We start from the raw sequence: 15,356 nt of genomic DNA, 5'->3' as shown, positions 1-15,356 counted from the left end.
CCGTCGTATCTGTGCGCCGTGTCCACAATCTGAGATACGCCTAAAAATAGGCTTCCTACGACCGACGTAACTTGCCTACGCCGTCGTATCGTGGGCGCATAGTTATGCCGGGCGCATTTGCCGTTCCCATTGATTTTCTATGCACATATGCAAATGAGGGAGATACGCCGATTCACGAACGTACTTGCGCCCGGCGCATAATATACGCGGTTTGCGTAAGTCGTATGTCCGGCGTAAAGTTATTCCCCATATATGAGGCGCAACCCATGCAAAGGTATGGACCAGGGAATACAGCCGTCGTATTTTACGTTGTTTATGTAGTACGTGAATATGGCTAGGCGTAGGTTACGTTCACATCGGAGGCAGTGATTCGACGTATCTTAGGCAGTTGTTTCGACGTGATTCTGAGCATGCGCACTGGGATGCGGCCACGGGACGGCGCATGCGCCGTTCGTTTTAAGTACTTCTATGGTGCTTGGCCCATCATTTGCATGGGGTCATGCCTCATTAGCATGGCTCACGCCCACTTCCACCTACGACGGCTTACGCCGAGGGAACCCAGCGCAGTTTGGGAAGTGCTTCGTGAATTCGGTGCTTGCCTCTCTGCGCTACGTCGGCGTAGCGTATATTAGATACGCTACGCCGGCATAAATATGCGCCAATGTATGTGAATCCGGGCCTTTAAGTGTACAGGGATGAAACAATCCTGCAACAAGTGGTTCTTATGAATGCATTTATTAAGATTTGGATGTTGCTGCTGCTGCTACTATTCCCTTTCATGATCACTATTTCTAGTTGCCCCCTCTCACGTCCTGCTTGCCCATTGTGATACTCAATGCTTTATAAGGCTGTTTTGTAAAAGTCATATAAGTCAGAGCAAGTTTTAGTTGCACAAAATGGCTGAATAGTCAAAGCGTTGCTTCGATTTTCGAATACTCCACACCGTAACACCTGCACTGGAAGGACACCCTTACAGCGATGAGTCCTCTTCCCAAAATCTTTGATACCAGAAAAATGCATCTGACCAAAAAAAAAAAAAAAAAACTTTAGATCTGGTGTGTGGATCTTCTTTAGTTCTCCAGGTTCCAGTTCAGTGCACAGTCTCCTCTGAGTTCATTACGTGCGGTAGGACCGGTATATTGCTTAGAGGCAATTCTTGCTGAGCTCTTGAAGATAGGGGCACATCTTCTAAACATGAATCCCCACCATCTACAGTGAAAGGAGAGCCAGTGACAGTTTGATTGTCCTGAGAGTCCCCACTCCTGGAGGAGATACCATTGGCAAGGTGTGGGGTCTTTGTGGCCACCATGTTTAATGTGTGTTCTGTACTGATGGCCACCAGTGGCTGATTGCTCCAGTCTTGGCTCTCGCTTTCAGTGGCCAATGGCTGTGTGTGAGGGTTAGAGGTTGGAGTCAAACACTCAGTGGGGCCTTTGTCATGATCCAAACTAATTTCTTCTTCCTCTTCTTCTGAGTCCAGCCCAGCACAGCGTCCGCTACGCTCGGAGGCGGAGAAGTCAGAGTGTACAATGACATCTGCCTCCACTTGGTTCTGAGACGGATTTCGATGATTCCTTCCAACATCCACCTAATGACATTTAAAAAATTGTTATTAAAACGGGACAATCGGATTTCCTTATTTTTGTCATTTGAAAGAGATTACGTGCCAATAAAGGGTCTACCCTAAAATAATATATGAGGGCTGTACCGAAACAAATACAAAAGTGGTCACAACATGACTTACCGGTATATCGCTGAACTTAAAGTGGTTATACCAGCAGTGGCTGTGCGCCCATAAGGGGCGCACGGGCGCCGCCCCCTCTCTCCTTCCACTTCTCTCTCACCATAGATAGATTCATGCATTGCATGAATCTATCTATGATCGCCGCTGCCACCCCCTTTTCAGGTGCCTGACCCCTTTTTGGGCGCCAGACCAACTTCTTTATACTTCTAACATGTACAGTCCGCAATTTTTCTTTTTTTTAGGCTGTACATGCCTTCTAATCTATATTTGCAATCCGGCTTCCGGGTACTTCTCCCCGCGGGAGTAGGCGTTTCTATGCTGAGGAGGCATGTCATCTGGGAGGTCGCCCAGATGATTGACGTCTTTTCAGAAAAAGTTCTCCCCGGCGGATAAGGCCCCGCCCCCCATATTGCGTAGGCGCGTCACGAGTCACTGCGTTTCCGAAAGAAGCCGAACATGCAGAGCAGCGAGTCGGCTCTATACGGCGCCTGCGCACCGACTAGGAGCCGTGTAGAGCTGACTGTGCAGGCGCCGTATAGAGCTTCCTTATGTTTGGCTTCTTTCGGAAACGCCGTGATTCGTCATGTGCCTACGCAATACGGGGGGGCGGGGCCTTATCCGCCGCGGAGAACTTTTTCTGAAAAGATGTCAATCATCTAGGCGACCTCCTAGATGACATGCCTCCTCAGCATAGAAACGCCTACTCCCGCGGGGAGAAGTACCCGGAAGCCGGATTGAAAATATAGATTAGAAGGTATGTACAGCCTAAAAAAAATAAAAAATTGCGGACTGTACATGTTAGAAGTATAAAGAAGTTGGTCTGATATAAATGTTATTTGGGTGAACCTCCGCTTTAAGCCAGAGACACAGTGAGTAAGACTACCTGTGATTAGAGTTGCCATTAAAAGTCTCCACTACAGTTCTCAGGTCAGCAGGTGACCTTGATCAAGAGCATCTAAGTTGGCTGATCAGAACTCCCCCCCACTCATCCCATTCCCCCCCACCAAAGAGAAGGAATAAAGAGAGAATACATGGAAGCGAGAGGAAAAGAGGGGGAGGATCAAAGAAAAAGGCAAAGAATAAGAGATCAAGAAAGAAGGCTAGAGAGATGAATGGGGGAAAAAAAGAAAGAAACCAGGATAGAGAGAGATAAAATGGAAATAAAGGAGAACAAAGAGTTGTACATCCTAAAATTTACCATAAGGGGTTTTAATACTGTACGAGTGGAAGGGACTCAGGGAGTGCTAAATGTATGTGGGTCAGGGGTGCAAATTCCTTGTCTTGCCTTGGGTGCTGACAACCCACGCCATAAAAATATTACTGTTGGGGGTCCCCGCAACTTTTGAAATTTTAACAAGGGGTCACGGCACTAGAAGGTTGAGAACCACTGATCTATATGGACTTGGCACAATCATCCTATTAGAGACATTTTAGTACTCAAAAGTTTGGGTCCCCATTGACTTCAATGGGGTTCGGGGTCGAGTTCGGGTCAAGTTCCGAAGTTTGGCCGAACCCGTCGAACCCGAACATCCAGGTGTCCGCTCAACTCTACTAGGCACTGTATTGTAGTATAGCGCCCTCTATACACATTCTCAATAAAGAGGAATAGATCAATAAATAGTACAATATCTTCATCACATGGGCCGGCCCATTAAAACGTTGGATAGTGTAATGGGTAAGAAACAGATTAGGAAACCTGATATCCTTGTCGCAGTTTACCTTATGACTTTCATAGGAGATATCATGGAGGACCATCCGTATGCCTCCGGTGGTTAGGTGGTTTGCTGAACCATTGGCAGCGTTGGTGAGCTCACCGGGTATAGTTTCTGCATAACTGGTGATGTGGTTTGCCCAGTTCTGGGTGATCGACCCATTCCATGATGTCTGGATGACAAAGGAATATGGAATTGTAAGACGAGAAGAGAAGCAAAAAGAAAAACCATTACTGATCACTTGTCTGGCCAAACAATCTCACTGTACTTAGAGAGAAGTTCCCCCCCCAAAAAAGTAAAAAAACTAATTTCTTCATCAATTTAGGCCAAAATTTATTCTGCTACATATTTTTGGCAAAAATAAATAAAAAAATCGGGGCATAATTCTGTGATTGACATCACTGCATGGGCTCAGGAATACTTCCAACTATTGTCCCGATACCACTTTTTTAAGACCGAGTAAAAGTACCGACTACTCGCCGATACTTTTTTTAATCTCATGTGACAGTGGCACATGTGTCAGTAGTTTTTTTTTTCTTTAACAATTTTTTTTTATTTTTTTACAATTTTTTTTTATTTATAATGCTTTCTTTTTTTTTTTTTTAAGGGGGGGGGGGTGGACTGTGTCAGTGTGTTTTTTCTTTTATTTTTTTATTATTTTCTACAAAAAAAAATTCTTTTTTTTCAGCCCTGTTGGGGGGCTTTGGTGAGATATCAGGGGTCTTAACACACCTCTGACATCTCCCCTTTGAGATAGAGAAAGGGGCTAGGGACACAGATTCCCCAGTCTCTTTCTCAGCAGCCTCAGCTGAGAATGAATGGAGAGAAGACAGCGTCTTCTCTTCATTCATAAACTGAAACAATGTAATCACAGTTTACGATGTTTCAGTTATGTGAATGGACTATCACTGACTGTCCATTCGGAGCAGTAAGGAGCCGGATTTACCGGCTCCTACCGCTGCTCTCCATCCTGACAGTTCCAGGGAGTGGAGGAGGAGCACGGAAGGAGAGAGAAACACGGAGGGGGACACGGAGGGAGAGAGAAACACGGCGGGGGACACGGAGGGTGAGAGAAACACGGCGGGGGACACGGAGGGAGAGAGAAACACGGAGGGGGACACGGAGGGAGAGAGGAACACGGAGGGGGACACGGAGGGAGAGAGGAACACGGCAGGGGACACGGAGGAAGAGAGATACACGGAGGGGGACACGGAAGGAGGGAGCAGCAGGGAGGGGGACATGGAGGGAGGGAGACTGCAGCAAAACGAAGGAGGCTGGAGGAGGACATGGGACAGTCAGCGGTGATCGTGTGGCGGGGAGTTACAAGCACCGATCACCGTTGATTTTAAAGCAGCTGAAAGCCGTGGGGGGGGGGGGGGGGGGAGAGAGAAGCGGAGAAATTGCTTTTAAATCTATACAGCGGTGATCACACTGATCACCGCTGACTGTACAAGTATCGGGTGAAGCATCGGGAGCATTTGCCCAAGTAAAAGTACTCAGGCAAATGCTTGGTATCGGTATCGGGACAACCCTACTTCCAACAATCACTGCTATCCAAAAATACAAGGTAAAGCTCTGTCATCCAGAAACAGGGAAACAGCTAATTTAAAATGGTCTGTTGCAAAGTGGAAAACTGTCGCAGCTTTTTTCAGATGTGTTGCTGCTAGAAATGTGCACTACCAAATTTTTTTTTTCGTTTTCGTATTTTTCTTTTTTTTTTTAATTTTTCGTTATGATCGCAATTTGTAAATTCAAAAATTTGCAAAGAAAATCCAAAAATTCAAAAGAATAACTAACTAATAATAACTAACTATTAAATTATAGGCATTGGAATTCCCTTTCAAATTTGTCTGTTAGTGAACGGAACGAATACAAATTTATCCAAAGTTCAGAATTATCGGAAATAACAAATGCTGCATCTAAACAAATGGAACAGAATGAATTAATTATAAAACAATCAAATAATAATAATAATAACAAGTTTATTCTTATTATTATTGTCATTTATTATTATTAATTCATTATGTTCCATTCATTTAGATAGGGCATTAGTTTTTTCTGATAATTCGTAACTTACGTTCAATTACAACAACATTTAAAAGGAAATTTGAAAACCTTTAATTTAATAGTTAATTATTATTCGTTAGTTATTGTTTCTAATTTTCTGATTTTCTTTCTTATTTTTGGATTTTCTAATTTATGAATTAATGAATCTTCAAATTTACAAATTTACGAATTGCGATCATAACGAATGACCCAAAACGAATTAAACGAAAATTAACACATTTTTCGGCAATGCACATGTCTAGTGATTTTTGGAAGTATCCCTGAGAAAAGTTAAGTTATTATTAGTTAGTTATTATTTCAGACTTTAGAATTTTTGGATCTTCAAATATCGAATTTCTGAATATTCAAATTTACGAATACTCGGAAAAAATTGTTAAATGGGTTTTTGTTAATTAAGATATTTCCGAATCAACGAATTTGTCAAAATTTCTTTAAAAAATGAAATCAGCTTGCACAATTTTTTCTGAATCACATAATAAAGATATTTTGACAAGGAAAAAATGAAATCAGAACGAAACTAATTGCACATGTCTAAAAATCACTGTGCCAGATTCACAAAGAATTGACCTGGCGCAGCGTATCAGAGATACGCTACGCCGCCGTATCTTACCTGGCGGAATTTCGAATCCAGGAAGATTTTGCGCCGTAAGTTACGGCGGCGTAGTGTATTTCTCGGCGCGTATTTCAAATTGGGCGGGTATGGGGCGTGATTCATTTAAATGAAGCGCGTCCCCGCGCCGATTGAAATGCGCATGCTCCGTTTCAACATTTCCCGCCGTGCTTTGCGTGAAATGACGTTGCATCAACATCATTTTTTGAACGTAGACGTGAGTTACGTCCTTTCCTATTCACGGACGACTTACGCAAAAAAAATAAAAAATTCGACGTGGGAACGACGGCCATACTTTAACATGGCAAATCTATCTATACGCCACGAAATAGCAGCTTTAACTATACGCCAGGAAAAGCTGACTAGCGACGACGTAAGAGAATGCGACGGCCGCACGTACCTTCGTGGATCGCCGGAAAATGCTAATTAGCATACCCGACGCGGAAAACGACCCAAACTCCACCCAGCGGGCGCCAAAGTATTGCACCTATGATCAGAAGGCGTACGAAGCCGTACGCATGTCGGATCGAAGCCAGAAGCCGTCGTATCTTGGTTTGAGGATTCAAACTAAAGATACGACACGGCAAATTTGAAAGGACGCCGGTGTATCAGTAGATACGCCTGCGTACTCTCACTGTGAATCTGGCCCACTGTCGGTGGACACAGCTCGCCGTGCCATTCAAAAATACAAGGTAAAGCTCTGTCATCCAGAGAAGGAGACATTCTGTAACTGAACATGATCCAGAAATGCCACCCTCTTCTCTGGGCCAAAGCTCATTTAAAATGGTCTGTTGCAAAGTGGAAATACTTTTTTGAGATGTGTTGCTGCCATCAATTTTCTAAATGACCTTATTTTATTCTTAAAATTGTACATTTTCTCTGTTTACACATTTGGTATGTTTTCTATTTTCTATTGTGAATAAAATATGTTTTTATGAGATTTGCAGATCATCGCATTCTGTTTTTTTTATGTGATTTTTTACACCGCGACCCAAGTTTTTTGGAATTGCGGCTGTGATATAATTCTATCATTGCACATAATAAAAATAGTTGTATTTCTAGTTGACCATCACACACCTTCATCTTCAGAGGGTTCTTGTCCTCTGACGGCGGGTTGGAGACGAGACCTCCTATGAGCTCCGTGACCTCCGGGATTGGAAGGGAGGAGGGGGTCTCTTCTTGTCGAGGAGGCATTAAGGTCTCCAGCTCATGTGAGTCCTGGCAGTGGCTTTGGGAACAGGACCCCTGTCTAGCCCTCTGAAAGGAAGAGGGTCCTCTGCTAGTCCGGGGCACCAATTCAGATCCGGAATCCCTAGAAAAGCATAAATGCCCATCAAATAAGAATAAAATATAGGCTACAAGATGTTGGGTGAATAGAGAAAACATCATGTCAAACAATCCTCCTACACTCACTAAGATATTTGCTGTTTCATATTTTTTTTTCGCACAAAAGGACTTAAAGTGGAGCTACACATACTGTAGCTGCTGACTTTTAATATTAGGACACTTACCTGTCCAGGGAGCCCGCAGTGTCCTCACCCAAACCAATTTTTTCATTGGCTCTCGGGTGCTGCCACTGCCATTTTGGCTAAGGGAAACTGCCAGTGAAACCTTGCAGCTTCACAGCTAGTTCCCTACTGCGCATGTGCGTAGCACGCCACGCTTTGTGAATGGCCCGGTGGTGGGGGAAGGAGGGGAGGGGGCAAACGTCTGGCTGAATTCACCGTGGTGAAGTCAGACGGAAGTGGGAGTGGGTACCTGTCGAAACCAGGTACCCCCCCGTAAGGTGCCAAATGTGGACGGGTACCTGTCAAAAAGAGGTACCGAAAGGTGCCAAATGTGGCATCGGGGGGGGGGGGGCAAAAAAGATTGGTCTGCGCAAAAGTTATAGCGTCTACAAACTATGGGATAGATTTATGGAATTTTTATTTATTTATTTATTTTTACCAGTAATGGCGGCAATCAGCAACTTATAGCGGGACTGCAACATTACGGTGGACAAATCAGACACTAACTGATACTTTCGAAAAAAAATGGGGACCAGGGACACTAATACAGTGATCAGTGCTAAAAAAATATGCACTGTCACTGTACTAATGACACTGGCTGGGAAGGGGTTAACAGGGGCGATCAAAGGGTTAAATGTGCTTTTAGGGAGTGCTTGCTAACTATGTGGGGAGGTGTTTTTACTGTGGGAAGGCAGAGATCTGTGTTACTGCTTAGCAGAAACACAGGATCACTACCTTCCCTACTGACAAAACGGTGATCTGCCTTGTTTACATAGGCAGACCTCCGTTCTGCCTCTCTTGGGAGCGATCGGTGGGTCCAGGCAGGCATCGAGTCCACCGGACCTGCTGATTGTCTCCCACTGTATCCAATTACAGCGGGAGCACGTGCGCACCCCTGACCCAGAAGTGCCTTATTAACCCTTAGTTTACTCTAATCAGTAACCCTAATTAACTCCTTTTTTTCCTTCTCCGTTCAATTATAATTTTCCTGGTAAATAGTTTTTCTTTTATTTTCTGTTATTAACCTAACTCCTAACCAAAAAAGGAAATACCGTAAATTAATAAATATACACCATAACCCTAAACCCAACAACTAACCCTAATGCCCTGTACACACGATCGGTCAATCCGATGAGAACGGTCTGATGGATTTTTCCATCAGTTAACCGATGAAACTGACTGATGGTCAGTCGTGCCTATACACCATCAGTTAGAAAACCGACCGTGTCAGAATGCGGTGACGTAAAAAACACAGCGTGCTGAAAAAAAAACGAAGTTCAATGCTTCCAAGCATGCGTCGACTTGATTCTGAGCATGCGTGGATTTTTAACCGATGGTTGTGCCTACAAACGATCGTTTTTTTTCTATCGGTTAGGTATCCATCAGTTAATTTTAAAACAAGTTTAAAAAATTTTAACCTATGGATAAATAACATATGGGGCCCACACACGATCGATTTGGTGTGATGAAAACGGTCCATCAGACCGTTCTCATCGGATTGACCGATCGTGTGTACGTGCCATAACTGTTGCTATTCCGTAACCCTATCTCCCAACCCTAACCCTAACAAAATATAATAAAGGAATAAACAAAGAAAAAAAATATCATTGGGACTTTGGAGACACATCGGGGCAGATCCACAAAAGAATTACGCCGGCGTATCTATTGATACGCCGCGTAATTTTAAATTTCCCGTGTCTTATCTTTGTTTTGTATCTACAAAACAAGATACGACTGCATCTCGGATCGATCCGACAGGCGTACGTCTTAGTACGCCGTCAGATCGTAGATGCATTTTTTCCCCCGGCCGATAAATGGCGTTTCCGTCGAATTCCGCGTCGAGTATGCAAATTAGCTAGATACCGCGATCCAAAATTACACTACACCTCCGTAACTTACGGCGCAAATTCTTTCTGGATAAGAAAAATACGCTGAAAGTTACGGCGGCGTAGTGTATCAGAGATACGCTACGCCGGACGCAACAATGCGCCAGGCTACGTGGATCTGGCCCTTCATGTTTACATAAAATATTATTTTATTAGAAACATTTAAAAAATAAAATATATTATTTTTTTCCATATAGTGTACATAAGTTTAGGATGGTTTTTCAATTAGAACTACACATCGCTGGCTCCTGAGGAAGTAGATAACGACCTATGGAAATGTACATCTTGTCATTTAAATGTACTACTTTGTATAGCAATTGATTTTAATGATTGCATTTGATATTTCAACAAACTTATGTACACTGTATGGAAAAAGTATATACTACCGTTTTTCTTAAATGTTTCTAATAAGATAATATTTTTTGTATCATAATGTGCCTCCAAAGTTTTTCTTTGTTTGTTTCTTTATAATTAGTTATATAGAGATGTGGCACTAACTTCTGTTTTTCGGATTCTATAGTACTAAAAAAATTAAAAATAAAAATGTATGAATAATACATTTTATAGTACCTATTATTATTTATTTTAAATTAATTATATGATAAAAAAAATTATGACAAATGGTAAAATGGATGATATTTTTTTATATGGAAAAAATATGTACTATTTTATAAATGTTTCTAATAAAATAATATTTTATGTAAACATGGTGTGCCTCCAAAATCACAATGATATATTTTTTTTCTTTGTTTGTTTCTTTATAATTCTTATATTAGGATGTGGCACTAAACTTCTGTTTCTACATTACAAAAAAAAATAATAATGAATAAAAATGTAATATTATTATTTTTTTTTTAAACTTCTGTTTTTCTGATTCTATAGTACTAAAAAAAAAAAAAAAACGTGTCCCATTCCTTCTCAAACTAGAGGAGATGTTCTATTCGTCCTCCAACTAGAGGAGATGTCCCATTCCTCCTTCATTCACCGCACCCAGCGCCATGTCCTCTTGCTATCCTATCGTGTGTACGAGGCCTTAAAGGCCTGGCCGTGACTTCAGAAAAAAAATTGGAGCAGAGGGCAATCGGCCTTCGGAAAGCCTGCCAAGAGCGAGGCATCCGGTGATCGTGAACAAGCTAGATCTGTTTGGGTTGCGCCCGCCCAGGCAGTTCGGGTGGGGAGACTCATCTACTCCTCTTCCGGCACTTCTAGGTGGCCTCAAATCGCTAAAGTCTCAGGGAGCATCGGTAAACGTCCCATAGGATAGAATATTCCAGGGGTATACTCTCCCCTCTTCTTAGCACAGAAGAAAACAGTTTATGGTGACCAGTGATAGAGGTAACTTACCTAAACAAAGTATAACAAATACGAATGATTCAAATGGAGACTGTCGACCATCTGTACAGCAAAACGATTGGCTATTCTCAATCGACCTAAAGATGCTTACCTCCATGTTCCGGTGATGAAGGAGTTTCTCAAATACCTCCGATTACAAGTTGGACAAGAACATCTACAGTTCATCTACCTCCCTTTCGGGCTGACAACCTCACCCAAATCTTCTAAAGATTTCCTCTGGCCATAGTGGCCATAGTGGCCTTAATCAGAACGAGACCACTACTAAGATACCACTACTTCGACAACCTGCTGGTTCACAGGGAGCAGGTAATCTCCAATCGTCCAATTGTCCAGCTTCGGGTGGCTCCTAAATATGAGAAAAAGCCACCCAGAACCAATCCAGCACCTGATGTACTTTGGGCCCAGTTTTTTACGATGGATTGCACCATCTCTCTCCCAGGGGGGAAGATTCCGGTTATTCAGAAGAGAATTTCGTGATCTCTAAACTCTTCATGGCTGAGAGCCTCACAGTGTCGAAAAATTATCGGCTCGATGGTCTCCACGACCCATATGGTGAAGGGGTCCCTGCAGAGGTTACGCCCCTTTTCCAGTCAGGTTTTCTGCAAGCAATGGAAGCCAAAGTGCAACAGTCAACCTATTTACATATGATCGACGATGAGGAGCAGCCTCTTCTGGTGGCTTCAGCTCAAAACCTGCTCATTTGCCACTCCATTGCCCCCATTCTCATGGGTCATGGTCATGACTGATGCCAGCGGTTCCTGTTTAGGAACCCTCTGCAGATCGGATCTTGATCAAGGCAAGTTAGGTACGCATCTTCTCAAACCCAGGCAAGAACGTCCTGGAACTTTGGGCAGCTTAGTGCGCCCTTCAGTCCTTCTCCCGTCTCCAGAAGGGAGAGTCGGTATCATTAAGAATGGTCGACACCACAGCGATCTCCTATATGAAGAGTCCTGGGAGCACTCGGAGCTCCACACTTTTCCGGGAGGTCGAGCCCATTATGTCTTGGGCCCAGAAGAACCTGACTAGCATTTCAGAGGCTTACATCCCCAGAGTCCAGAATGTCTGAGCGGGCTTCCTGTCGCGTATTCGGTTGGACACCAACAAGTGGTCTCTCAGGTGCGGACATTCAAGTGGATCCTGTCTCTGGGAGTCAATCTCGAAGTGGATCTATTCTCTTCCCCGGCAACTTCAAGTTGAAGAGGTATTACACTTGGGACCGTGCAGCTAGGCCTCCAGTGTGGACGCTCTGAGAGACCGCTTGAATTTCAAGAGGGCATACGCTTTTCCACCGCTCGCAATCATCCTCATGTTCTTACAAAGACCTCATGAGGAAGCGGTCAAAGTGGTGGTAGTAGCCCCTTACTGGCCGTACAAGCCTTGGTTTCCCCTCCTGAGCCAGCTCAGCTTTCGGGATCGGGTGCGCTTCAAAAGGTGTTTTCCACTCTCATGAGCTCTACGGAGATGAGTACGAATTGAGTCTACAGGGGAATATGGGCCATGTCTGTTGTGTTCTCATCCTCTATGCGCAGATCATGTAGAAATCTTTAGCTTCCTTTTCTATCTATCAGCTCTCTTAGAGTCTAAGTCTCAGCCTTGTCGGCCTTCTCCGGAACTTTGCCCTCAAAGGGGGCAAAGATTCCCCATTTAGGATCTTCCCATTGTTCTCAACTTACTGTCTGAACTCAGTAACACGGGGTACTCCCCGCTTTCTACCGGAGACCTTCGGCTAAAATCACTTTCCTAGTAGCCGTTACCTTGGCTAAGAAGGTCTCAGAGATCGGGTCCCTAAGTTACGAAGAATCTTTTCTGCCCTTCTTTCCAGACCAGGTGATCCTTATTCCTATGCTCGGCTCAAATCTAAAAATAACCTCAAGGTTCCATAAGAGACAGGAAATCGTCCTACCTCCATTTAGGACCCAGGAGTCCACTAAAATTCATCCTCTGAACGTAGACGAAATTCTGGGGGTATGCCTGCAAGCTACTTCCTCCATTTCAGAAGCTCTGTCTACCTGTCGTCCTCCACGCTGGCAGCAACAAAGGGAGTTGAGCCTCGATCAGAACGATTGCGGCCTGGATTGTTCTGTCCATCCAACAAGCTTATAGAGATGAGGGCTTGGCTCCTCTGGAGTCGGTGAAGGCACATTTCACCAGGAGTATAGCGGCTTAATGGGCGGTAGTCCGGCATAAAGTTCCAGATGTTATCTGTAAAATGGCCTCATGGGCCTCCATTAATACCTTTTATGTTACTTCTCTGTATTGAGCCTGCTTCGCTATCTTCTGCGATCTTTTGTTTGTAAATCCTGTCGATTGACGGGTCAAATTAAATTTATTTCTATTCATCATACCCACCCGTGTGGTTTGGCTAGTTATTTTTTCCCACATGTAGCCTGCCATGGAGTCTGTCAGGAAAACTGAAAATGTATTATCAATACTTACCGTCATTTTCCTTTCCTGATGGACTCCATGGCAGTTGGAGTTCCCCCACATCGGTCAAGAGTAGGCTAGTTACGGAACACAGTATCTGCTGGTGAGCTCAAACTTATAGAGTAGGGGGTCCTATATCATTGGAGAGGAGGCGGGTTAACCCACACGTAGACTGCCATGAAGTCAATCAGGAAGGGAAAATTACGGTAAGTAATTTTTCTCTATCGGCTATTAAAAAAAAGGCAAAGCTCAAAAATGCTTTAAAAACATTGTATAAAAATGCTCAAAAACGCACATAAAACCCCTGAAAAAACGCGATGCTCAGGTGTGAATGCAGTGTTAATGTTATTGAAGGATTTGCATGGTCATGATGGACTCACCTCTGTTTGCCTTGTTGGAAACTTGCACACATGCAGAGTAGGAGGCACAGGAGGCACAGACAGACCCCGACAATGATCCCGGTGACAGAATTCATATCCAGGACATCTGTAGAGGAAGGACACACTTCAGTCTAATCTTCTAGAATAATAATGATCAGACACAGGTTCATAGACTACTGAATGTCAATATCCTCCTAGGTTCTATACAGCCAGGCACTGTGAATAGTCAGCTACATATATCAATAATATATTTCTGATTAATTTCCAGGAATATTTTTGAGCTCCGCTTCTATTTCTGTATCCAAAATGATGCATTTTGCTGCAAAAATGTAGCCCAAAGCTGATCTTCAGGCACGAAAACCTTAACCACTTCAATACCAGCCCATTGTCATATGACGTCCACAAAGGACCTCTACCATCCCGGGTGGACGTCATATGACGTCCTGGGCTTTGTGGGGGGATATCTGAATGATGCCTGCAGCTAGAGGCATCATTCAGATATCCATCTCTTCTGCCGGCGATTCTGTGCAACATAAGAACGATCATAGCGGCGATTCCGACGCTTGATCGTTCTTATAGGCGGCGGGAGGGGACATCCCCCCGCTCCCGCCGCCATCCGGTGCTTCTCCGGGCTCTCCCGTGCCATCGGGGGCCCGGAGAACGAATCGTCCGGCGCTGGCAGGAAGCATAGAGATGACTGGTGACCAGATGGTCACCAGTCATCTCTATGACCGTCGGAGGACCCGGGCGCGATGTGATGACGTCACGCCCAGGTCCCTGTAAGTAAACAAAGCCGCGATTGCGGCTGCTAAGCAACAGTAATCATGGGATCGGTGAATTTTTTTTCACGATCTTATGCTTTCGGGCCTGGAGGAGAGATGTGGGTTCTTATTGACCATCCCGCATCTCTCCATAAAGAGTACCTGTCACACACATTCCTATTACAAGGGATGTTTACATTCCTTGTAATAGGAATAAAAGTGATAATAAAAAAAATGAAATAAAAAAAAAAGTGTAAAAAAAAAATGTAAAAAAAAAAAATATATATTTTTTAATGCCCCTGTCCCCGGTAGCTCGCACGCAGATGCGAACGCACACGCAAGTCCCGCCGACATATGTAAACGCCGTTTAAACCACATATGTGAGGTTTTGACGCGTGCGTTAGAGTGCCAGCAACAATTCTAGCACTAGATCTCCTCTGTAAATCTAAACTGGTAACCTGTAAAAAAATTCAAAGCGTTGCCTATGGAGATTTTTAAATACCGAAGTTTGGCGCCATTCCATGAGTGTGCGCAATTTTAAAGCGTGACATGTTAGGTATCTATTTACTCGGTGTAACATAATCTTTCATATTTTACAAAAAAATTGGGCTAACTTTACTGTTTTGTTATTTTTTTAATTCATGAAACAATTTTTTATTGTGCAAATACCGTGCAAGATAAAACGTTTCAATGACCGTCGTTTTATTCCCTAGGGTGTCTGCTAAAAAAACATATATAATGTTTGGGGGTTCTGCGTAATTTTCTAGCAAAAAAATTATGATTTGTACATGTAGGTGAGAAGTGCCAGAATAGGCCTGGTATGGATGTGTGTATAAAAGCCCGGTATTGAAGTGGTTAATTGCAATTCAAATGTGTGAATGTGGAAATTTCACATTATGACCACTAGATGG

General features: G+C 43.5%; 1 protein-coding gene across 1 annotated transcript in view; it reads right to left on the bottom strand.

The window, feature by feature from the left end:
* Window positions 1–1,026: 1,026 nt before the first annotated feature.
* Window positions 1,027–15,356, bottom strand: part of LOC120931121 (immunoglobulin superfamily DCC subclass member 4-like) — a 184,711-nt gene continuing 170,381 nt past the window's right edge. Inside the window, exons 17-20 of the mRNA XM_040342283.1 lie at window positions 13,685–13,790; window positions 7,211–7,445; window positions 3,464–3,628; window positions 1,027–1,588 (exon numbers count right to left, since the gene is read on the bottom strand). Coding sequence (XP_040198217.1) covers window positions 1,091–1,588; window positions 3,464–3,628; window positions 7,211–7,445; window positions 13,685–13,790 — 1,004 coding nt within the window. The 3' untranslated portion in view covers window positions 1,027–1,090. The remainder of the gene's footprint in view (window positions 1,589–3,463; window positions 3,629–7,210; window positions 7,446–13,684; window positions 13,791–15,356) is intronic.

The sequence above is a fragment of the Rana temporaria genome, chromosome 3 (assembly GCF_905171775.1).
Source record: "Rana temporaria chromosome 3, aRanTem1.1, whole genome shotgun sequence".
Taxonomy (NCBI): domain Eukaryota; kingdom Metazoa; phylum Chordata; class Amphibia; order Anura; family Ranidae; genus Rana; species Rana temporaria.
The sequence above is the reverse complement of the archived record's forward strand: the minus strand, read 5'-3'. Positions and strand labels throughout refer to the sequence as shown.